The sequence below is a fragment of the Hemitrygon akajei genome, chromosome 17, assembly GCF_048418815.1.
Source record: "Hemitrygon akajei chromosome 17, sHemAka1.3, whole genome shotgun sequence".
Lineage (NCBI taxonomy): Eukaryota > Metazoa > Chordata > Chondrichthyes > Myliobatiformes > Dasyatidae > Hemitrygon > Hemitrygon akajei.
The window spans coordinates 20,273,535-20,298,488 of record NC_133140.1 but is presented as its reverse complement, the minus strand read 5'-3'; the positions used below and the strand labels follow the sequence as shown (position 1 = coordinate 20,298,488).

General features: G+C 40.6%; 1 protein-coding gene across 3 annotated transcripts in view; it reads left to right on the top strand.

The window, feature by feature from the left end:
* Positions 1 to 23,610, top strand: part of gnao1a (guanine nucleotide binding protein (G protein), alpha activating activity polypeptide O, a) — a 276,918-nt gene extending 253,308 nt beyond the window's left edge. Inside the window, exons 7-8 of one of the 3 annotated variants that reach the window (XM_073069771.1) lie at positions 9,757 to 9,910; positions 20,917 to 23,610. In XM_073069771.1, the coding sequence (XP_072925872.1) occupies positions 9,757 to 9,910; positions 20,917 to 21,104 (342 nt within the window). In that variant the 3' untranslated portion in view covers positions 21,105 to 23,610. Of the gene's footprint in view, positions 1 to 3,962; positions 8,017 to 9,756; positions 9,911 to 20,916 lie in introns of those variants that run through there. The other 2 variants (XM_073069773.1, XM_073069772.1) reach the window with 2 other exon arrangements.
* The last annotated feature ends 1,344 nt before the right edge of the window (positions 23,611 to 24,954 follow it).

Genomic DNA, 24,954 nt, shown 5'->3' with positions numbered 1-24,954 from the left:
TGTGTGCTTGAAACATTTTGTCAACCAGATGCATGCAGTTTGGTGCTCTTTAGCTGCCAGGAAATCTTTCAACAACATCCTTGAATGCCTTCCATGTGATTTTCTCCGGTTCTACTAGAAATTCTTCAAATTGCCTGTCTTTGACTTGTGGATGAACAAAAATGCCTTCCTTAATCTTGACATCAGTTACCCTGGGAAGCATCTGTTGAAATCCTTCACCTTCCTTGTTCATCACTTTCACAAGATTTTTCATAAGCCCTAGTTTTATATGAAGAGGAGGCAAAAATATTTTTGTTGGGTCTACAAGTGGCTTATTCTTTTCCGCCAACTGCTTATAGAGTGACCAATTCTTTCTAATGTAATGAGATTCTTTAGCAAAGTGGTCCTATTGGCAAATTAGGCAACAGTACTTGGTGTATTTGAGCTGCATTCCTAGTAGCCTGCTTACAGCAGATTCCATCCTTGCAGTCTTGAACCCAATTCTGCTTTTGCCTTTGACAAACCCAAGTCTGGCCAGGTCAGATGAGCCTCACTCGACATAAAGGGTTCAGAATCTGTGTCAGTATCTGTGTTGTTTTCTATTCCTGGCTCATGCATCATGGCATTTTCATCTGCCTCCTCCAGACTCCATGTCTCTGGTGGCCTCAGGACTGGAAAACTATCGTCATGTGGCACAGGTCTCACGGCTGAAGGGAGATTGGGGTATTCAATTGATTCCTTGTTTTTAGCAGAGAAACCAGACACACGGGTCAGACAGAAGCAGCAGTCTATCACATGATCCTTCTGCTCTTACCAAATCATCGGGACAGCAAAGTTCTAAGATCAACAATGCACGTTGTGCAACTAATGTGAGGAGCCCAGGCTTTGTCTTGGTTGCCAATGTTACACCCAAAGTAGAGCTCATAGGCTTTCTTAATAAGAGAAGTCATGCTCCATCTTTGAGATTTAAGCATATACTTGCCACAAATATAACAGAAAGTATCGTGGCTGTTGCCTCATTGGTGAAACACTTTTCTATCACAAATGTTCCTGAAAATACAATTAGTTTATTATAATGAGTACACACAGTATGCTATGAGCATAGAGCATGCACATCAGCGAGACTGAAACCGATGTACTGTATGTGTACATGCAACGATGTGTGTGTGATGCTTTTATAGCCTTTCTGAAATCTGTCCTGCCATGCAACACCTGCCCTGCCTGACCATCCCCAGGCATGCCTGGACAAGATGGAAAACTTTTCCGCTTATATTGTCGGCAACATTTTAATTGACTTAAATTATGAATTGAAATACAGACAGACAGACTTTATTGATCCCGAGGGAAATTGGGTTTCATTACAGCCGCATCAACCAAGAATAGTGAAGAAATATAGCAATATAAAACCATAAATAATTAAATAATAATAAGTTAATCATGACAAGTGGGAATAAGTCCAGGACCAGCCTATTGGCTCAGGGTGTCTGACACTCCGAGGGAGGAGTTGTAAAGTTTGATGGCCACAGGTAGAAATGACTTCCTATGATGCTCAGTGTTACATCTCGGTGGAATGAGTCTCTGGCTGAATGTACTCCTGTGCCTAACCAGTACATTATGGAATAGATGGGAGACATTGTCCAAGATGGCATGCAACTTGGACAGCATCCTCTTTTCAGACACCACTGTCAGAGAGCCCAGTTCCACCCCCACAACATCACTGGCCTTACGAATGAGTTTGTTGATTCTGTTGGTGTCTGCTACCCTCAGCCTGCTGCCCCAGCACACAACAGCAAATATGATAGCACTGGCCACCACAGCCTCGTAGAACATCCTCAGCATCATCCAGCAGATGTTAAAGGGCCTCAGTCTCCTCAGGAAATAGAGACGGCTCTGACCCTTCTTGTAGACAGCCTCAGTGTTCTTTCACCAGTCCAGTTTATTGTCCATTCGTATCCCCAGGTATTTGTAATCCTCCACTATGTCCACACTGACCCCTTGGATGGAAACAGGGATCACCGGTGCCTTAGCCCTCCTCAGGTCCACCACCAGCTCCTTAGTCTTTTTCATATTAAGCTGCAGATGATTCTGCTCGTACCATGTGACAAAGTTTCCCACCGTAGCCCTGTACTCAGCCTCATCTCCCTTGCTGATACATCCAACTATGGCAGAGTCATCAGAAAACTTCTGAAGATGGCAAGACTCTGTGTTGTAGTTGAAGTCCGAGGTGTAGATGGTGAAGAGAAAGGGAGACAGGACAGTCCCGTGTGGAGCCCCAGTGCTGCTGACAACTCTGTCTGACACACAGTGTTGCAAGTGTATGTACTGTGGTCTGCCAGTCAGATAATCAATAATCCATGACACCAGGGAAGCATCCACCTGCATCACTGTCAGCTTCTCACCCAGCAGAGCAGGGCGGATGGTGTTGAACGCACTGGAGAAGTCAAAAAACATGACCCTCACAGTGCTCGCCGGCTTGTCCAGCTGGGCGTAGACACGATTCAGCAGGTAGACGATGGCATCCTCAACTCCTAGTCGGGGCTGATAGGCGAACTGGAGGAGGTCTAAGTGTGGTCTAACCATAGTCCGGAGCTGCTCTAGAACAAGTCTCTCCAGGGTCTTCATGATGTGGGAAGTCAATGCCACCGGTCTGTAGTCATTGGAGCCACTGGGGCACGGCATCTTCGGTACAGGAACAAAGCAGGACGTCTTCCGCAGCACAGGAACCCTCTGGAGACTCAGGCTCAGGTTGGAGACATGGTGAAGTACTCCACATAGCTGGGGGGGCATGGGCTTTGAGCACCCTGGGGCTGACACCATCCGGGCCTGCAGCCTTGCTTGGGTGGAGACGTTTCAGCTGTCTTCTCACCTGTTCAGCTGTGAAGACCACCGTAGTGGTTTCACCACGGTGAATAACAAATATAGGTAATTGAAATAACAATATATATTTGAAATAACAAATATAGGTAATTTTTTTAATGGTGCAGGATAGGAAAAATTCATGGTGATTTTCATGATCAGCATTCCAAAATTCATAAGGTATTCAGGAAGCAAAACTTTGTTGTCCAGTGTTATCAGTGCAACGACAGTATATGGGTTTCCCCACCAAGGGGTCCACTTTCTTCCCACATCCATTAGACCTGTTGGTTGTTTGGCCACAACAAATTACCCCTCGTGTAGGTGAGTAGTATCACAGCTAGACTCATTCTATTCACCGTCCATGTTGATACACCCAGGTGATTGGATGAATCATACCCTCTGCAGAAATGCTACTGGTGCTTTTGGTTTCAGACATTGTCTCCGTCATCTGGGAAAAAATATTTATCAACCAGTTTTCAAAGAAGCAGGAAAAAATAGAGGAAAAATATGTTGTTAGCTTTCTCACCCAGTGCCTTAAAGCCTTAAATTAAAATCAAAAAGCTGCAGATGCTGGAAATGAACAGAAAATGCTGAAAAGGCTCAGCAGGCGGGCAGTATCTGTGCAAGGAGAAACAGTTTCTGTTTCAGCTTGAAGATTATTCATCAAAGCTGTGCAAGATGATAGGGCATAGATCAAGTGGATAACCAGAGCCTTCTTACCAGGTAGAAATGGCTAATACCAGGGGTCATAATTTTAAAGTACTTGGATGAATGTATAGGGGGATGTTAGATATTTAGCTTTTTTACACAGGGGGTGTGAAGCGCCCTGCCACCAGGTAGAGCCAGATACATTAGGGGCCATTTAAGAAACTCTTCGATTGGCACATGGATGATAAAATAACTGGAGGGCTGTGTAGGACAGAAGGATTAGAAAGATCTTAGAGTGGGTTAAAAGGTTGGAACAACATTGTGGCCTGTCGTGTTTTATGATATTAATTCGGTTTTAAGCCCGCAAGTTGATCTGAGAGGCTGATGTTTCGCATCAGAAGACAGTACTGTCCAGAATAAGAAAAAATATCAATGTCACTGCTGCTTTTATTCCCTCTGTTTCTCTCTCTTTCTTTCAGGCCCTAGCACGTTTGCTGAAGCTGTTGCTTATATTCAGGCCGAATATGAGAGCAAGAACAAGTCAGTGAATAAAGAGATCTACACGCACATCACCTGTGCCACCGACACCAATAATATCCAGTTTGTTTTTGATGCAGTAACCGATGTGATTATTGCTAACAATCTGCGAGGGTGTGGCCTGTACTAGATGCCATGAGATCATTCTGCTGCTGGTTTTACTGTAGAAGTGAAGAGAACAGCTTACTATTCAGCTTTTGGAAAGAGTGGCATTGGACAGGTTTTATCATCAATTGGCATGCACACTCGAGCTAACAAGACAGATACAGGCTACATAATCGTTAGGGCACAGTTATACTGCCACTTTTGCATTGATGCTTTAGGTGCCCTTCAGTGCCTTAGCAGTGGTATAACTCACAAGACCACCAGGTTTCTAAGTGGGAGGACCCTGGGGTGGAGGCCTCCCATCTTAGTTGGTGCTTGCCTTCAGTGCTTTAATGCTTGCTCAGTGATGTTGGCCCATTTCTTCATATATAACCATTCTCAATATCGATAATGTATTTGTACAGGAAGATGTATACACACCTCACTCCAATATGTGCGTGCGTGCACATACACACTCACACTCACTCACACATACACATATACACACACACACTCACTCACACATACACATATACATATACACACACACACGCATGCACGTGCACACACATATACATAATACATTCTTGTGCATTTTCCTTCGCCATAGATTTTGATTGCTTCTCTCTCTCCTTTTCATTTTCTCATTGTATTTTCAGTTTATCTACAGTTCTTCCTTCATTCACTTAACCTGAAAAGTTCATCAGGTTATTTATTTTAAAATGCATATTTCAGAACTTGAAAGCTATACTAAGTCGCTTTTCAGCTGATAGAGAAGTGGATTTATTTCACTTTTCTTGGTGTAGCTGCTAAAACTGAAATGGAAGTTTAGTCAGGCAGATATTGCTCAAGGAATGCTGGGATAACATGGAGCTTGGGCTTTGTCAAAAAAAGATGACTGGGTGTGTGTTCCCTAGATCACAAGGACCTTTGTTATCTAACCTCTGTGGATCTATGGTAGCTGATTGTTTTTCTGATTTGTGAGAAGCCACAGCTTCTGCCACATGTGCATCTGTATTTTAGGGTCAAAACTGGAATTTCAATGGTTCATCGAAACAAAGCCAATCAGTACTGGGGCTATGCGTAAATACACCCATGAGTCTGCCTTCCTTGGGTTTTCCATGATTACAGTAGCAACTCTAGGTCCAGTATTTGTCATTATTTATTGTACCTGTCATGGTCGATCAATTGTTAATATTGAAGCATGTGTGGAGAACATGGATGAGAATCACAATGAGTCCACTGTCCTCACACCTACTGTTAGAGAAACATATGGGTTCTTTTCTGCAAACTAATTAAGCTGCCAAATTGTCAAAATCTTAATCCTTTTAAATACTTCATAATTCTAACTGTAAATAGTGTGCCTTCTTCTGGATGTGACAGAAGATCCAGTCACGTTACTTCTTTAATTATAAGTCATAATATGTTCTAAAAGTCATAAACTACATTAAAAGCTGAAAAAATAATGCAAAGATGACCTAAATTAAAATTATTTAACAGCTCTAAAGTAAGGTAACTTTATTTTTGTCTTAGTTACTTAGTGCTTGTCCTTTCAAAGGAAGCTGTTTTGGGAGATTTTTTATTAAACTTGAGTTTTTCTGCAGTGTTCCCCTCTCTCCTTGAGCACAGAATGAGTATCCGTATTTCTGGAATAACTCCAAAACCATAAACTGGTTTACATACTGGTTACATTGAAAAGTCTTTCTGGGCTATTGGTTGTCTGGGGATAGATAGGTTTTTTGAATTAGCTTTCTTGTTTTTTATGGAGCAGCTGAGACACAATCTGATTCTTTTAAGGATTAACAGGACTCCACCCAAATTTTCAGCAAGAGGTGACAAGTGCTGGTTTTCACTGTTTTACTCGGTGATAGGACAAAGCTCTGAGTAACTAAGACATGCAATCAAAGGTGTCTCTAATGCTCTGTCCTACCAGTTATTGTGCATTCATTTTGTTTTGTGTCCCACCCATAAGTATTGTATTAAAATTGTCTATGTTATCATTTCTTTGATACTTTTCTGCTCGCCTGACCCATTGGCAATGAACTTCCTGCAGTGTTGAGTTTTCTCCTTGCTGTAAACCACATGGCTATTATCTTCTTCTTGCTCTTTTCTGAATTAACCTCTTTTTCTTTAATCTTTTATAAATAAATTTTCAGCTGTCTTTGATTTATTTTAAAATACTTTTCAGGCTTTTGCTTTGTTTTCCTAAAACCCTTTCCACTTTCAACTGTGCTCTTTCAATGTTCTTCTAACACTCTCAGCAGTATCAGCTGCATGGTATTTGTTATAAGCCCTTTTTACTTTCTCCAGTCTAAAAGTCTCTTGTGTCCCTGTTCTTGTCTAAATCCTTAATTATTTATCTCAAAAAACAAGGGATCTATTTTCAAACCCCAATAAAAATGCCTATCTAGTCATTAAAATGCCCATGATATTTATTTGCAGCCACTGAGCCAATTTTATACCCAACTTGGTATTTTATTTTAGATTCCATGAGACTGCTTTTCCAATTAGTTTGCCATGGAGGGATTTTGTCAAGATCCATTCGAACTAGAATAAGTACATCATAATGATAACAAATAAAGCTGTAAAACATGCCGCAAGATTGGCAACTTCTGTGGAGGATGAAGTAGAATTAACCTTTCTACTTTCTGGTCAATGACCCTCCTTGTTTCCCCCCTCAGAAAATTCAAGCAACTTGCTTTGACACAAATTCCCTGAGTAAATTCATCCTGATTATCTTCAATTACTTTGGACCTATCAAAATGATACTTAATGCAATCATTTATATAATTTTCCCATTGCTCTGCCCAACCCCTCAGTGACAGATGCAAAAAGCTCGTCAACCTATCAATAGAAATCTGGGACATAGTGGGATATGGTTAGTACTCAGAATGTAATGCAGTTCATTTACCTCAGCTTTTCACTGAAGGACAATGTCTATGGGTCAGAATGTAAATGAGTGATGCCATGATATAGGATTGGGAGGTACTGATTCAGATTCTGTCTTGAGCTAGGACAGTGATGGAAATTGCTTAGTGGTAGCGAGTCATGCACTGACGATTAACTAGAGACAGAACAAATATTGGTAGCTCAAGAACGTTGAGTGTTGCTGTATACCATGACCTACAAAGAAAGTTCAGCAATAGAAGCAGATTGCAGAAGATGGTTTCTCTCTGAATTCCTAGAATTGTGATGTTCTCTGGGGGAAGAAGGTGCTGTGCTGGTGTTAATTGGTATTGGAAACAATAGGCATTTCAAAGGTCCATTCCAATAGATCTTTTGGCAGAGGACTTTGCTTTATGAATGTGTTATGGGACATGCCCTGTCCTGTATAGTTGTTGAGTTAACTGTTGCCATTAATTAGATGTCAGTATTGCTGCAGTATAAATCTTCTTGGCCATCCACTGACTTTGAACAACTTACATGGATCTGCCAGTTGCTGTAAAGGTTCTGAAAGCCAATTTTGCTCATTTACCATCGAAACTTGTCCATTAACCTTATAACACAATGGTATTCCATTCCACAGTATTAACCATAACCTGGGTGACATCTAGTAATCCAGTACAATAGCATTTTGGAATGGGCCATTTCAGGTAAGTGAAGCTTGAGGAGCACAAGAGTGAATCTTTATCCAGAACCTCACTGTAATGAGATCCTCACTCTTACAGTATGTGCCAATATTTAGTGCTAATTTCTTGGTTATTTCTCTGTGGGATTAGGAACCATAACACGGTTCAAGCGACTGCTTAGGCTAAACTGGTACTTTATTGCTAATTACACATAAATGACATTGTACTTCTAATAATTTCATAACAAAGTATTCATCTGATTGTAAATTAGTTTGTATTGTTATTTATTTCTGTTGTTAATGTATTTATTAGTAAGATGTCAATAAAGTGCCAGCAGTGTCCTAATGTATGCGTTTGTCTCCTTTCTGTATCTGGACTAATGTTGCTGAAGTTTTATGTCCTTCAGACCTGTGATTCTGAGGTGAGAGACCCATTTGGACTTGCTCCTCTAATTTTCAGGGAATTCAATTAGTGAAGTAATCTTGGACTCTGGATAGCTTCTGAGTATCTTGTAATGGAGCTTGATTTGATTACATTTGTTCCTGCTAATGACCAGCCATCATTACTAACTCAAATGGGATATTTTGATTACCGTCTCTTGCTTGCATATACGAACATGCAGATTTCATTGATTCTTTCTCAGCCAGTGCACTATTTTTCTTGGCTTTCTTTTTTTCCCCTTCCTTACCTGACTTTTTACAGACAATATTGCTATCTTCTAATTGAATGCAGTTGTACACTCAGTGTATCTTGAGAGAATAGTCGTGTCTGGTGTTCAAGGAACTAGTCTGATATTTGATATCCCAAACAGTGCTGAAATTCAGTTAAATAATATTATTCTTGTGATATATATGGGGTAGAAATGTATAGTACAATAGAACTATCTTCTCTTATAAATTATGTTTGGCAACATTATCCATGAAAAGATTTTTAAATGGATGACTGATTAGTCCAATTGCTTTGCCTGTATTCATTGAATGAAACTGAAACCCTTACTGTTTCTACCAGATTGTTACTTGCAACTGGATTGTTAATTGCATTTACTAAAGGTTATTACATTGCAGATGTGATGATACTCCAGAAAACAACAAGAGTTTGTTCTCTGTGAATGCAAGGTCATCTCCTACAGATTTTGGAATTATTGAACAGTAGTTGGGGAAAGAGCAGAGCATTTAATCTTATAGAGATAAGGACATTGTGCCCAAGGCAGGATTCCTAATAGAATAGAAGGAAGTTGCATAGTTTAGGCTTAAATCTATGCAGGCCAACTGATCTCCTGGCTAATCTGCCAAGTTAGAAGTCCTGGCTGTTAAGCAAAATGCCAACAAACCTTAATAAAAAGCCAACTATCATGTTAAAGGGGAAACTTCTCAGCAAAATCTGAAGCACTGCATTGTCAATGAAATTCCAAAAAAATCGCAGTTGCTGGAAAACTGAAATAAAAACAGAGAATGCTGGAAAGCCGATCAGTCAGCATCTGTGGAAAGAGAAACAGAGTTAATATTTCAGGTCTGAGATCCTTCAACAGAACTGGGAAGACAGAAAATGAGTTAGAGTTCATTTGTAGAGAACGTTTGGGAGGGATGGTTAGAACAAGGGAATATATGTATTGTCAAGATGTGACAAGCCAAATGATAGTCTTTGTGCATTGTGGTGTTTTAGTAGCTGCCATGACCTCTGTTCTCAATCTTCCCCTTTCATTTGATCGTATGATATTTTAACCTGGGAAGGTTAATTTTGTAAATTAAAAAAGAGCAAACAAGTATAAATTTAGATAAGGATTATATTTCGGTCCACAGTCGTTAAATTCATGTGTTTCTATAATAGGCAACAAGAGAAGACTGAAAGTTTTAGGTGCTGTGTGCGCGTGTGTGTATACTGTATGTGAGTGTATGTGCACGTGCGTGTGCAAAATGTCTCTCCTGCTAAACATTCAATTGTCTGAGCTTGTTTGAATGCTTACCTGTATCTAACATCTTTTTGGCTCATTTTATTAACCACTCACATTCATATGACTTCCCTTTTCTGATGCTAACGAATCCTCCTTTCTCTCTTTCTCTTCTCTCCCTTTCCCTTGCTGCAGAACCGCATGCACGAGTCTCTTATGCTGTTTGATTCCATCTGTAATAATAAGTTCTTCATCGACACCTCCATTATTCTTTTCCTCAACAAGAAAGATTTGTTCGGTGAGAAGATTAAGAAGTCACCTCTCACAATCTGTTTCCCTGAGTACACAGGTAGGAGTTTTACTGAAATGAATCTTCTCTTCTTTAATCTCTCTAGCAGTATTTGACTCGCTGTGTGCACGTTTATGCATTCATTCTGATCCTGTCTAATGAATAATGAATGACATTCCCTACTTTCAAAGGTACTAACCCTCTTCTCTGTCATGTTTGAGGAATCCATGTTCTCAGAAGTCGCTGGTCTGCTAACTACCAATGTCTGTGTGACAATACACTGGACTGGCAGGGTGGAGTTGAGGGAGCAGATGGAGGGATGGAGAGTGTAGGTTCTGTTTTGGATTAGGCAGGGGGATTTTGCCGATCCTACCATTAATTCAAAGAATTTGAGGAAGCTATCACTTTGAAAAAGATGGATGACAACCAACCAGAATTACATCTTAGAACTCACTAACATCTACAGAACTGGAAAGGTAGGGGCAATGTAAAACAGGCTGCCCACAATTGAACACTGTTTCATTTGGCTATATTGATGTAAGGGTGAAGATAATGAAAACTGAGACTTAGTCATTTCATACTTCCACTAAACTTCAGAACACCACAACTTGAAAGACTTCAGAGATGCCAATGGAGTGGAGGATTCACGAAATGTCTGCCGGTGTTCCCATGCATGTTAAACAACAAAATATGAAAATAGAAAGGGTGAAAGTTCTCACCAATTCAGGCCATACCTGATAAAGAATTCGCTTTTCAGCAGAACCGTATAATGAATTGCAATCGGGTCACAATTTGTTGGTGTCATTGTATACCCGTGCTTTCCTGTGCATGTCTTTATTTGGTCATATTTCTGGTGTGTGTGTGTGTGTGTGTGTGTGTGTGTGTGTGTGTGTGTGTGTGTGTGTGTGTGTGTGTGTGTGTGTGTGTGTGTGTGTGTGTGTGTGTGTGTGTGTGTGTGTGTGTGTGTGTGTGTGTATTTCATCAAACAAGTGTATATGCGCACATTTTTCACTTATATTAAACTGCACATCTGTATATGTCTGTGCATTTATGTAAGCATTGGGATATGTGTGTACATCCGCATATCTCCAGTTGTGCTCACATTTTCTTGATTCCAAAAGCATTTCTACAAGCGCACACTGTAAGTGAATATATACTTAATTCTTTACATCTGACCATATTGATGTTGGTCGAGCAGACAGTGGTCAGTCCATGTGGACAGTCACCCGTGTCTGTCATGACATGGTAACATGACCATCTCTACAGCAGCTCAACCTTTCAGGCACCTATGGCCACTTCAGTGATGTTGCTAAGAGGCTTTGTGTTTTTGGAACCAGCATTACACATCACACAACATGGAATTAGTACTCCTAAAAAGCAGAAAAGGAATGCTTGCACCAGAGATTAAATCTAGAAAAGCACAGGGTAAAATAAGAACAATATAAAACTGTGAGGAAGATACAATGTGTAGTCAGGACACTAAAAGATTGACTAAATGGTATGAAGGAGTGGTTGAAATGAAAAAGTAATAGAAAGTGGCTGTATGGACAAAAGGAGTATATTTTCAGGATGTTTTAAAATAAAGTGTCATGAAGGAGACATGAGTAAAATTGTGTCTTGTAGTGGAGGAGGAAATTAAGAAACATTCATTGAAAACTGGTGATCTAAAGGACATAGGAAGTGAATGAGTGAGATTCAGAGAGGAGAAAGGTGGATGTGGTGTAACTGATGGGCAGCTGATGAGTTCTTTCTGATCCATAGACGATGGGCTTAGATAAAAGGACTTGCTGGAGTTTAGAAAAATACCTAAGGATCTCCCCAAACCTACTGAGTATTGAAAGGTCTCAATATAGTGGAGGTGGAGAGGATGTTTCCATTAGTGGATGAGTCTAGAACCAGAGGGCACGGTCTTGGAATAGAAGGATGTCCCTTTCCAACAGAGATTAGGAGGAATTTCTTTAGCCAAAGAGTGGTGAATCAGTGGAACTCACTGCCACAGAGGTATACAAGGGGTGATTGATAAGTTTGTGGCCTAAGGTAGAAGGCGATGTTATTAACTTCAAACTTTCTGCATTTTCACTCAAAGAGTTGAACTACATGTGCATATAACGGGAGCTGTATAACTCATCTCCTTCTACCTTAGGCCACAAACTTATCAATTACCCCTGCTGTGGACCACCTGGAGGTCCAAGACACTCTTGTTACATGCACATGCAGTTCAACTGTTTGAGTGATAATGCAGAAAGTTTGAAGTTAATAACTCATTTCCTTCTACCTTAGGCCACGAACTTATCAATCACCCCTGCTGTGGACCATTTATACAGAGAAGGGATCCGTATGCTTCACAACCGCTGGACTAAGTGTGTACATGTAGGAAGGGACTATGTTGAAAAATAAATGTGCTAGGTTTTCTAAAATTGACTCCTTCTACCTTAGGCCACAAATTTATCAATCACCCCTTGTATGTAGAAGGCACTTAATTAGTAAGGGCGTGAAAGGCTATGGGGAGAAGGCAGGAGAATGGGGTTGAGAGGGATAATGAATCCTCCATGAACAAATGGTGGAGCACTCTCAATGAGCCAAATGACATAATTTTGCTTCTCTGTCTTATAAAACCTCAACACTCACTCATTAAGCAAGAAGTTTGCTAAGGAAAATTCACTGTTGAAAAATTATGAATGTTTTAACAGAAAGGTGAGATGAATTTTCATGGTTAAGAGCTGATTGATGAGAAGCCATCAGTTTTTAATGTCATGAAGATTTTTGGCCTGCAGTGTGTCGAAAGTTGTGGGGAACAGGTAGGAAAATGGAGCCAAGACCAAGATCTGATTGGCCACAACATAGTTGAATGGTGGAACAGGCCAAAGAGGCTGATGGGCCCATTGTGCTCTGAATTCTCGCACCCTTATACTGGGATGTAGTATACAGAATCGCTGGAATCCTTTATCACAGGAAGTGGTTGAGACAGTTACTAATTCATCTTTTAAGGGAAATTCGATAAAGCACTGAAAGATGTGAGAGTGTGGAAGAGTGCTGGACAGTCAAACATTTGGATTGCTCTTAGCAACCAGCTCCCATGGGCATGTATTTAGCTGGCCGACGGTGTACCAGTATCACATATATGTCTGTTAGTGGTTTAGCTGAGTGACGGCATTTGGAAGGGGGAAACAGGGGAGTATGCCTTCCTCAAGATTATTGCCATAGAATGTCTTCAAAGTGATGGTCACTGCAGTGGCTGATAAAAGGGACAGGGATCAACCTTTGAGATTATACTCATGTGGTTTGATTTATCTCTACACACACAGCTCTTGCAGGACCCTGTGGGATGTTGTGAAAGTAGAAGACTGGGGGAGGGGGGCAGCCTGCTTTGCATTTCTCCCAGCTTCTTGTTTACCCCCATTGTGCACTTGAGAGCAGCTAATACCGCCAGCCCATTGTCAAGCTTGAGTACTCCGGCAACAGGTATTCCAAGGTCAGGTATGAAGGATTAATGGCAATAAATGTGATTAATGAAAAGTAATGTGTTTACTACTCCGGTTATGTCTCAGTCCTGGCCCCAGAGATCACTTACTATGTATCCTGTACAATGCTTTAAACGCTGATCCTTTATAATCTTTATAAGAATTAATGTTTGGGAATAAATTTAACACAGTTTAAATTCCACAGTGTTAAGCCTTTTTAGAATTGATTCTGGGGTTTAAAATAATGTTGAAAACATTATTTATCAGCAAAATTCAATCTCTTTAAACATTCCTTTAGAGGAATGAAGGGGAATCTCATTGAGACTTGTCGAATATTGAAAGGCCTAAAAAGAGGGGACTTGGGAGAAGATGTTTCCTATGGTGGGGGAGTCCAGGACCAGAAGGCACAGCCGTGAAATACAAGGATGTCCCCTTAGAACAAAGATGAGGAGGAATTTCTTTAGCTAGAGGAATCTGTGGAATTCATTGCCATGAATGGCTGTGGAGGCTAAGTCTTTGGGTTTATTTAAAGCAGAGGTTGATAGGCTCTTGATTAGTAAGAGTGCCAGAAGTTATGGGGAGAAAGCAGGAGAATGGGGTTGAGAAAATAAATCAGCCATGATAGAATGGCAGAGCAGACTCAATAGGTCTGGTGAAGAATGAGAGGCAGCTAGTCAATTGGTGACCGTTCAGCCAAGCTTTCTGTTCAGCCTGTGATGGGGTGGGCTGTATGAGTGAGTAATATCAGTATGCTTCAGTTGTCTCTGGGCAGTCACAATGCCCTTTGGTCAATAAACATAAATGTCAAATATAAATTTACCACCATTAATGAAAATTGACTTTTGGGAACTTGACCCAGGACACCTGACCACAGGCTTCTAAAGTCTGTATTTATATCCTGTTGAGGGGCTTTGTGAGCGTGTTTGACGGGGTCTATCAAAGGTGCTTAACACTGAGGGCATTTATCTCTATAAGTTGGAAAGAGTGGTCAGAATCATTTTGTAAATTTCCCAGGTGCCCCTCCCATTATTTCCCAGCACATTCCATTCCCTGGTACCACCAGGGCTGGGATTGCCTGTAAAGATGTTGAAAAATACAGCTTCATAATCTGAGTATGTCCCCATCTACTGAGATATTTTGGAAGTATAATGGTTGCATGCAGCAAGCTTTTATAAACAGTAATCTGATAATGATCTACTTATTATTGAAAAAAATAATGTAGATGCTGCAAATCTGAAATAAAATTAGAAAACACCAGATCAGGTAGTATCTGTGGAGAGTTAATGATTCAGGTTACAATACCAACATCAGATTTCATGATATTGGTTGAGCTCGGAGAACTCATGGTTGTGCCATGAGATATTTCACATCCATCTGAAAAAGCAGAAGAAATTCTCTTTAATTACTGATCCAAAAGACGGCACCTCTGCAAAGCACCATCATCCCCTCAGCTCTTCCCTGCTGAGTGTGAACCTCACATGCCATGAGGGAGCTCTAAAACTATGATCTCCTGCTCTTAAGGCTGCCTGTTGCCACAGTAAAGAGTCATCTGAGCTGGCGATAAATGGATTGACTCTTTGGTGTCAGGATCAAAAGTTCAAAGTAAATTTATTATCAAAGTGCATGTATGTCATCATTTATAACCCTGAGTTAGATTTTCTTGCAGGCATTCACAGTAAATAAAAAGAAATAGAAAAAGAATAACAAATAAGCAATAAGTATCAAGAACATTAGATAAAAAGTTCTTGAAAGTGATTACATAAGTTGAGAGAGCGTTCAGTGTGCGGTGAGTGAAGTTATCCCCTCTGGTTCAAGAGCATGATGATTAAGGGGTAATAACTGTTCCTGAAGTTATCACTATGCCTCCTTCTCGATCACAAGCAGTGAAAAGAGAGCAAGGCCTGGATGGTGAGAGTCCTTGATGCTTTCCTGCAACAGCACTCCATGGAGATGTGCTCTATGGTGGGGAGGGATCTACCCATGATGGACAGGGCTATATCCACTACTTTTTGTTGGCTTTTCCGTTCAAAGGCATTGGGGTTTCCATACCAGGCCATGGTGCAACCTGTCAATGTACTATCCACCACACATCTATAGAGGTTGGTCAAAGTTTTAGATGACTTGCTGATTCTTTGCAAACTTTGAAGAAAGTAGGACTGCCTATGCAATTGTATTCTTTGTGTGTGCACTTTAAATTGTATCTAGATACCTAGCACTTGCATATCTGTACTGATGACCACCATCATGACTAGCATCCCAGATGAAAGCCCTGCACTTTGGTATTTGCACTGGGGTGTTTCGAGCCATCTCCATTGTAAAAAGAGGTACAAGAGAGGATAGCTGCACTCACCTAAGGATTCTGTTGTCTTGTTACTTCATGCTCGTTACTTATTGCTATTTATTTATTATCTGCATTTGAACAGTTTGTTCAGGGTTTACAGTTACTGATGTTTACAGTTTAAAAATCCTACTTATAGTTACTGTTCTAGAGATTTGCTAAGTTTGCCCACAGAAAAAGAATCTCAGTGTTGAATGTGCTGATGTGTATTACTCTAATAACAAATTTTAGTTTTGACCTTTAAAAGGTTATGAGGTTTAAGATGATGAAGATTCAGGAAATATCTTTGGAATTGATTAGAAGTTATCTAGAGAAAGTTTCCTACACCCTGGGCATCACTATAGATCAATACAGTTGTTCAGGAGACTTTGGCCAAAGACAGTATATCTGAATTATGGTGTCACGCATTGGCTCTGAAAAAGTAAACTCCTGCAGTAGTCTGTCCCATTAGAATTGTGTAAATTAAGGGTATAAATTAAATCCATAGGGAGGAAAGTAGTGGATCAAAGTTTGACTCTGTGGTTCTTCCTGGTTTCAGAAGTACGTCAATAATTCTGGAGCACGTTCATCCTATGCTGCCCAATTTCTCTGCATCATGTTATAGCATCAGTTGGCTTAACTGGAAACAAGAAAAGTATTTCTAATATTTGATGTTCAACACACCAATTAACCAGAAGAAAATATACAGCAGCTTGTGTAAAGAAGCTGTAAGACCTGGGCTTGAGCAGACTTTACTGAATGTTAATTAAATTAATTTGTATAGATGCTATATTGACAAGTTTCAATGTCTAGGACTGCTCATTGTAAGAAACCTACTGTACTTTGGAGTCAGAAATCACAAAACAACTGTTTAGAATATATTGTCAATGTCAGTCAAACATGCTTCATTATTACAGAAGGTGCAAGAAATATTCAATAGGCAGCATCTGTGGAGGAATAATTTTTATATACTTTTTTCAGTTCTGATGAAAGTTCATCAACTTGAAAAATTAACTCTGATTCTCTCTCCGCCACTACTGCCTGACTGAGCATCCTCAACAGTTCCAGATATTATTTCAGGTTTCTAGCATCTGCAGATTTTTTTTCATTTTTGCTCCTCTTTATTACAATAATTTCCAGTTACACCTTTGCATTTCCACCTCACCCAACCATGGAGTGAAATTGTTCAACAAACATATTTTCAAGTTCTTTTCTTCAGATGAGGCTGTTCGGCAGTGAATTGACCACTCTGCTAAAGCACAGTCACAAGACCATAAGACGGAGGAGCAGAATTAAGCCATTCGGCCTATCAAGTCTGCTCCACCATTCAATCAATGGCTAATTTATTTTCTCTTTCAACCACATTTTTCTGATTTCTCCCCAAAACCTTTGATGCTATTACAAATCAAAAACCTCCCAACCTTCGCTTTAAATATACCCAATGAGTTGGCCTCCACAATGAATTCCACAGATACACCACCCTCTTGCAAAGGAAATTCCTCTTCATCTCTGCTCTAAATTGTATTCTGAAACTGTGCCACCTAAACTCTCCCACTATAGAAAACATTGCTTCCATGTCCATTCTGTATAGGCCTTTCAATATCTGGTAAATTTCAATGAGATCCCCCCTCATTCTTCTAAACTCCAACAACTACAGGCACAAAGCCATCAGATCTCCTCATACATGAACCCTTTCATTCCTGGGATAATTCTCATGAACTTCCTCTGAACTTTCTCCAGGGCAGCACAACTTTTCTGAGATAAGGGGACAAAAGCTGCCCACAATACTGTAATCTAACCAAAGCCTCAGCACTGCATTCTTGTTTTTTATATTTTAGTCCTCTTGAAATGAATGCTAACATTACATTTGCCTTCCTTACTACTGACTTATAAGTTAACCTTCAAGGAGTCCTGCATAAGGACTTATAAGTCCCTTTGCACCTCTGATTTCTGAATTTCCTCCCCATTTGAAAATAGTGGATGCCTTTATTCCTCTACCAAAGTGCATGACCACAAATCTCCCTACACTATTCCGTCTGGTACTTACTTTTTCCTTCTCCAAATCTGTCCAAGTCCTTCTGCAGAATCCCTGCTTCCTCAACGCTCATCCACCTATCTTTGCATCATCTGTAAACTTGGCCACAAAGCCATCAACTTCAACATCCAGGTCATTGACATAAATGTGAGAAGTAGTGGACCCACACCGGCCTCCTTTATTCCCAACCTCTGCGTTCTACCAGGCAGCCAATCTTCGCTCCTTGCTAGTATCTTTCCTGTAATACCATGGGCTCTTGTCTTGTTTAGCAATCTCATGTGTGCAGATTTGGCCCTCTTATCTGAAAATCAAGTAAACAATATCCACTGACTCCTTTGTCTATCCTGCTAGTCATTTCCTCAAAGATTTCCAACAGATTTATCAGGTAAGATTTCACTTTAAAGGAAACCATACAGGCTTTGCCTATCGTCTTCCAGCCAGTCCTCCTTCCCCTCCCTCCCACCTTTTTATTCTGGCATCTTCCCCCTTCTTTTCCTGTCCTGAAGAATAGTTTCAGCCCAAAACATCAACTGTTTATTCATTTCCATAGATGCTGCCTGACCCACTGAGTTCCTCCAGCATTTGTGTGTGTTGCTCTGGATTTCCAGCACCTACAGAATCTTTTGTATATGACTTCAGCTATCATGTGCTGCCAACTACACTGAAACCTCATCCTTGATAATGGACTCTAACATCTTGCTAACCATTGAAGTCAAGCTAACTGGCCTATAATTTTCTTGCCTTTCTCCCTTCTTAAAGGGTGGAGTGACACTTGTGATTTTCTAGTCCTCCAGAATCATTCCAGAATCAAGTGATTCTTGAAGGATCACTATTACTGCTTCCACAATCTCTTCAGGTAACTCTTTCAAAACCCATCTGGTCTAAGTGCCTTATCTATTTCAGGCCTTTCAGCTTCACAAACACATTCTCCTTAGTAATGGTAACTACACTCACTTCTGCTCCCTGACACTCTCAAATTTCTGGCATGCTGCTAGTGTCTTCCACAGTGAAGACTGAAACAAAATACAGTGGATTCTGGTTAATCGGGGCAGCTGTTTATTTGCGATAAATCTTAGAGAACAAAAACTAATTGAGAAAATTCCCTTCGTTTATTTGAGTCACTATGCCTCTTAATTGGGACAGAAGACTGTTGCCAAGTAGGTTCTAACTATCATCAGTAGCATGCACTTGTGGGCCCATTAAACTCTACCCTGTGCTTAGAGCGAACAGTTTTTAAATAGTGTCAGTTGCATGCGTGTGTTCAAAAATAAGTGAATTTTGTTACTGTGAGGAATAAGCAGGAAGACAATTCAGAACTGTTTCCTTACTGCAGTGTTGAGCATTCAGGCTTAGAGATGCCAGAAGTGAAAATCAAATAATTTCACTACTTCAGCAAGTAAGGAACTATGAAGAATTTGAAGGTATCGACATCACCTTGAATGAAAATGAAAATGAAGATTTGGAGTACGCAATCAACGATAGTGTTGATTGAAGACAGTTCATTATCTGCACTCGGTGTCTGTGCTGACTTTGTTCATTGTGTACACTGGATGAATTTGCCTGACCAAGACTATTAGAAACTAATACACTGTTTCATAGTACTGTAATACTACCAGTAATGTTGGAATTTGTTCCGGCATAATGTGTTACTCAGTTTGTCTTTTTTTGTACCTTTTTAACTATCTCCATGAAACTTCGGCTAATTGGGCCAAAATATACTGGTCCCAACATGCCCCAATTAACTGGGATCCACTATACCTATTCAGTTTGTCCGCCATTTCTTTGTCCCCATCATCGTCATTTTCCTGTGGTCCAGTATCCATTCATGCCTCTCTCTTTAAATCTTTATGTATCTGAAAAAAACTTTGATATCCTTTATATTATTGGCTAGCTTACCTTCACATTTCATCTTTTATCTCTGTATTATAGTTGGCATCTTTTGATATTTAAATCTTCCAAATCTTTTTTTTATTTTTGACATACATTACAGAATCGGCCCTTATGGCCCTTCAAGCCACACCACCCAGCTATCCTCTAATTCAGCCCCAGCCTAATCACAGGACAATTTAGAATGACCAATTCACTACCAGCCAGTAGGTCTTTGGACTATGGGAGGAAACCAGAGCACCTGGAGAAAATGCTTGCAATCACAGGGTGAACGTACAAACTCCTTACAGGCAGTGGCAGGAATTGAACCCTGGTCGCTCGTAAAGCATTGTTCTAACCACTACACTACCATACTGCCCTTCTACGGGCCCGCTAATTTTTGCTTTATTGTATACTCTCTCTCTTTTGCTTTAATACTGCCTTTGACTTCCCTTCATACTGCCTAGATTCTGTTCTACTGATAAAACTCATTCATTTTCCCTGGGTTGGTCATTCAAGATTTCAAAGTCTTCATGCAATTCCCCAATACCTATAAAATAGGTTGCTATCCTAATTTACTTAGATCACTGGTCCAATATCATAGACCAGTGGTCAACCATTCCACTGAGGTTGATCAAAGAGCTCTTGAGATTGCCACTTAATTTACAGTCTTGTCACCTTCAATGGCACTGCAGAGATAACTCAGTTGCTCAGATATGGTTGTGTATTCATTCTGGAGTTAAGCTTGATCCAATCTCCAGTAAAGTAGTAAGTGGTGGAGCTACCAAGCCATTCTTGGCTCTAATTGGGGCACTTCAATGAAGATCCACAGAGAAGTTCATCGTAGATTGGGCCCACATAAGATTCCCAGCCCCATGAGTGAACCAGATGGGCTTTTTTCTAACAGCCCAATGCTTTCAAGATCACAATTTGGTTAATTGTGATTTCATTAACTAAGACATCTCTTTGTAAGCTGCTGTCTACCATCAGGTATCACCAAGAGAAGTTGAGGGAGGTATTAAAATGCCAGTCCAGGTGTTGGATGTAATTGGTAACAGTTGCTGTAGGGCACTGGATGTTGACATCAATATGTTCTTGAACGAATTGAAGTGGTCAGGTGTACGTCTCACTAAGGGAACGGGATGCCAGAGAAGGCCGCCACAGCAGTGGGGCACAAGTTGGAGGGGGATGAACTGAGGTAGGTTGGTGCTCTGATCAGACCTCACCATAGATATTGGATTCTTTCACTGCAAAGGATGGGAGGGAGAGGCATAGGGTTTTCTTGTTCAAGGTCCACCAACAGTTTTTCATGTAAAGTCAGGAAGTGTGTCATGTGCCTTTCTGTGCACTGAAGATTTTTCTCTTCCCATTCCACCCTTGTCTTTAGGCTCCAACACTTACGAAGATGGTGCAGCTTACGTTCAAGCACAATTTGAGAGCAAGAACCGCTCTCCCAATAAGGAGATCTACTGCCACTTGACCTGCGCTACAGATACAGGCAATATCCAGGTGGTCTTCGATGCCGTCACCGACATCATCATTGCCAACAATCTCCGAGGCTGCGGCTTATACTGACTTTACTGTCTAGAGGCAAATTTGGTGATGATTATTGAATGCAAGTTGGTAAATAAAGGCATAACATATATAATTCTTTTTAGTTGTTATCATAAGCTGCCAAGAGAACTAGACTCCTGAAACCCACAGCCTTATCACAAACTTGTATACGGTTAACATCTTACTTCACTTTAAGATAAATTTTACAAAAAATCTTTTTAAAAAAAACCCAAATCCCCCACCACCTCCCATCAACACTGGAAGACAAGCCCTTTTACTGGTACAGTGTCTGCCTGTTTTTAACACTTGACTGTGCTCTGGAATCTGCCTGCCACTTTACCTTCCAAGCACAAGGCCGAGTTTCCAGTGTTTAGTTCTGTGGCAGCTCTTTGACTAATATGTTAGGAAACCTGAGGACACACAGGACAGCACCATATCAGCTGCATTGAGCCTCCCTCTTCACATGGTGGAATGGAACGGCCCTGAGTTAAGCACAGCAACAGCCTTGGAGCTTTCCACTCCGACCGAGGGAGGAGAGGGGCTTCCGTTTACTAAAAGCTTGAAGGTCTACTCTTGTCAGAGATATTTTATTTTGTTTTGTTTCACTGACTATCCTTACCAGTGCCAACCTGTCCCTCCATCCCTCATCTTACCTTCTCCCTGTGGTGAGCTTGTGAAAATGGCTTAAACAAGTTGGTGACCTGATCAAAAAATAATCTCCCCTCCCTCCCCCTCAGAGTGTGCATGAAGAATCTCTTGTGTGTTTTGTGTGACGGGAAGGTTCCCCACCCTGACTCTCTTTCTGCAGACTGTATAATGGACTATCCTGGTGCCCTTATGTGCAGATAGCATGATCTTTGGCCTTTGTGAGACACAGCCTTCCTACACGGTCAATTCAACCTTCTGGAAACTGAATGGCGGTTGTGTGTTTCAGTAGAATGCTGTAGATCTGGTTTTAGCCCAGTCTTTAAAAGTAGAAGCTAAAATAATAAATTATTTAAAAAAATCCATTTCCTGTGCTTTGTAGCTTCAAAAGGTCATTTCCCCCACGCCCCACCCCCCCCCCTTTTTTTAAATTTCAGACATTTGAGAGATTGTGTACCACACTTGGCATAAATTAACCCAAATTAATGTTTTGGATTATACTGGTTCAGCATTGCTTCAATTACTCTTTAGCCACGTTCTGCATTTGCAACATCTTTACCAGGCCTGGAGTTCTTTAGCACGCATTATGGACCCTGACTGTCCCTTGTGACAGAGCGACTGTACAGTAACGAGGAAACTCTGTTTAGACTTATTAGTTCTAATTGTATTGGGATTAAAAATATAATTAAATTTGTTCACCCTCCAGGTTTGTATAGAAAAGCACAGCTCTCACTGGCCAAGTAGGTGCAGTAAAGATGTCCCCATTTTACAATATTTGCTATGATACTGTGTAATATATAAGTTAGGCTTTATTTCTTTCTCAGTGAACTTCTGTGCTGCTATTTCTTCTTTTTAGTGAATGGTGTTTTCTCCTGTGGGATGTTAGTGACGCAAACACCTCGAATGTAGTGTTTACATTAAAGCCACAGTTTTCATGACCAATATTGTTTGTCATTTCCTAGTTTAATTGAAACAAAATTGCACCCCACTGTCTCACTCTGAATAACGCGTGACCCTTAAACGCTGACAGTGAACCAGCTTGTAGGAAAATGGTGGCCGTCCGTGGTGGAGGCATTTCTACTTTATTTATTGATTCGTTTCTTGCTGGTGTCTGTTCAACGTGGCCAGTCTCTTTTACAGATGATGGAATATTCGTGTGTAGCTCTTAAATAAAGAGGAAATTTGTCAGTAACACCCAGTCTCCAAACCTCTGGTTCAAATGTTCCTTCTGTTTGTGTTTTTCATTGTGCTTGATACATCCGTGCAGTTTTTTTGGTTTTTGACTCTGTTGAGATGCGTGGGAGTTGCTTGTTCCGCAGCTGTTACCTCGCCCTCTAAATGGCGCTGCCCATAACTTCAGTCCCCTGTGGGATGTTTGGTTGTGATTAGTGACAATAATAAGCTCAGATAAACCACAGTCAGTTTCATTTAAACTTCAAGCACACCAAAAAACATTGTGTGATATCTTCTCCGCCCAATTTTTAACAAAAGTGGAGAGCAGAACCTTTGTCTTCTTTTTATGCTTGACAGATTGGAAGTGAGGCAGAGAAGTTTCAGTGATCTCTTACTGCCAGCGATGAATCTGGTTTTCACTCACGCTGGTTTTTATCCAATTTAACATTTCAGCTCATTCTTGTGTTAAAACACATCCTCATTTAAGCACTTAGAGATCAGACCATTTATAATAAGAGCCAGTTTGGAATCTAGCAATTCTTGCATGTAGATGCAAAGTCAATGCTGATATGAGACCTTCACTAATTTTATTAATGAGTCTCACTAATATTGGAGAAATCTTTTACTTGGTAAAATGTTTGAAGCATCACGTACATGTCATGTTTGATCATTTGTAGCCTAAAGAATTATTAAACTCAAATGAAATTAATTGTCACTGTTATTACCTCAATAAAACATGCACAGTGGGAGTGCAGGGGATGGGATAATGACCTGGGTTTAGAGGTACACCAGCTGTGTCATTGTGTTCATTAGGTGTATTTGAAGTCTTTCCAAAGTGATCTCTACTTCAAAGTGAATCTGAACTGGTAGTTTAATTCCGGAGTCAAGGTTCTGGGAAGCTGGGTGCCCGTGAATTACACACATGAGGGGCAGAGAGGTGAGCAGCAAATGTGCTGCTGTTTACTTCATTTGTAAGTCATCTACCTAGAATCCCCTCTCACATTACATTCAATACATAACACACAGGGAAGCTTGACAGCAAACTGCAAGGGTCAAAAAAAATCTCATGAATAGCTAGCACAAGGTTAAACTGACTCTATAAAGTCTGCAGGTCATAAACACAAGGGATTCTGCAGGTGTTGGACATTCAGAGTAACACACACAAAATGCTGGAGGAATGCAGCAGGTCAGGCAACACCTATGGAGAGGAATGATGAAGGATCTTGGCCCGAAACATCAACTGTTTATTCTTCTCCATAGATGCTGCCTGACTCGCTGAGTTCCTCTAGCACTTTGTGTGTGTATGGTTTACTCTATAAACTCTGCATTGGAAATAGGCCACTAGAGTGCCCTATGGCTTTGGTGTAAGACTACACACAACATGGAGCTGCCTATGAAAACCAACTGATCTCGGGTGTTGCCCACTTATCTTAAAATCATTGAAATATATTACTTATTGTGAGAAAAACTTGTCTCTGTCGACCAGGGAACAACAGATGTAATGGTCTGTAAACTAGCATAGTATGCCACTGGGTGACACAGTAGTGCAGCGGTTAGTGTAACTAGCGATCCGCATTCAGTTCCTGCCGCTGTGTGTAAGGAGATTGTACATTATCCCCATGGCCATGTTTGTATCCTCCAATTTCCTTCTACATCCCAAAGACGTACAGGTTTGTAGTTTAATTTGTCACATGGGTGTATTTGGGTGGCAGGGGCTTGTTAACAGTGCTGTATCACTAATTTTTTTTAAAAAGCCAAGCCAAGGAAACAGTGACATGTTGGCACAATTGGTAGAGTCACTGCCATTGATCCAGTTTCAATTCTAATCTCGGCCACTGACTGTGGGGCACTTGCACGTTCTCCCTGTGGCCTCTGTGTGCAGTACTCCGGTTTCCCCACAAACCAATTATATGCAAATTGACAGGTTAATTGGCCATTGTAAATTATTCCCTTGAGTGGTAGAATCTGGGTATAGGTGGTAAGAATAGAAACTGGGATTGACATAAATAGGTGTTGATGGTCAACATGGACTTGATGGGCAAAAGGACTGGTT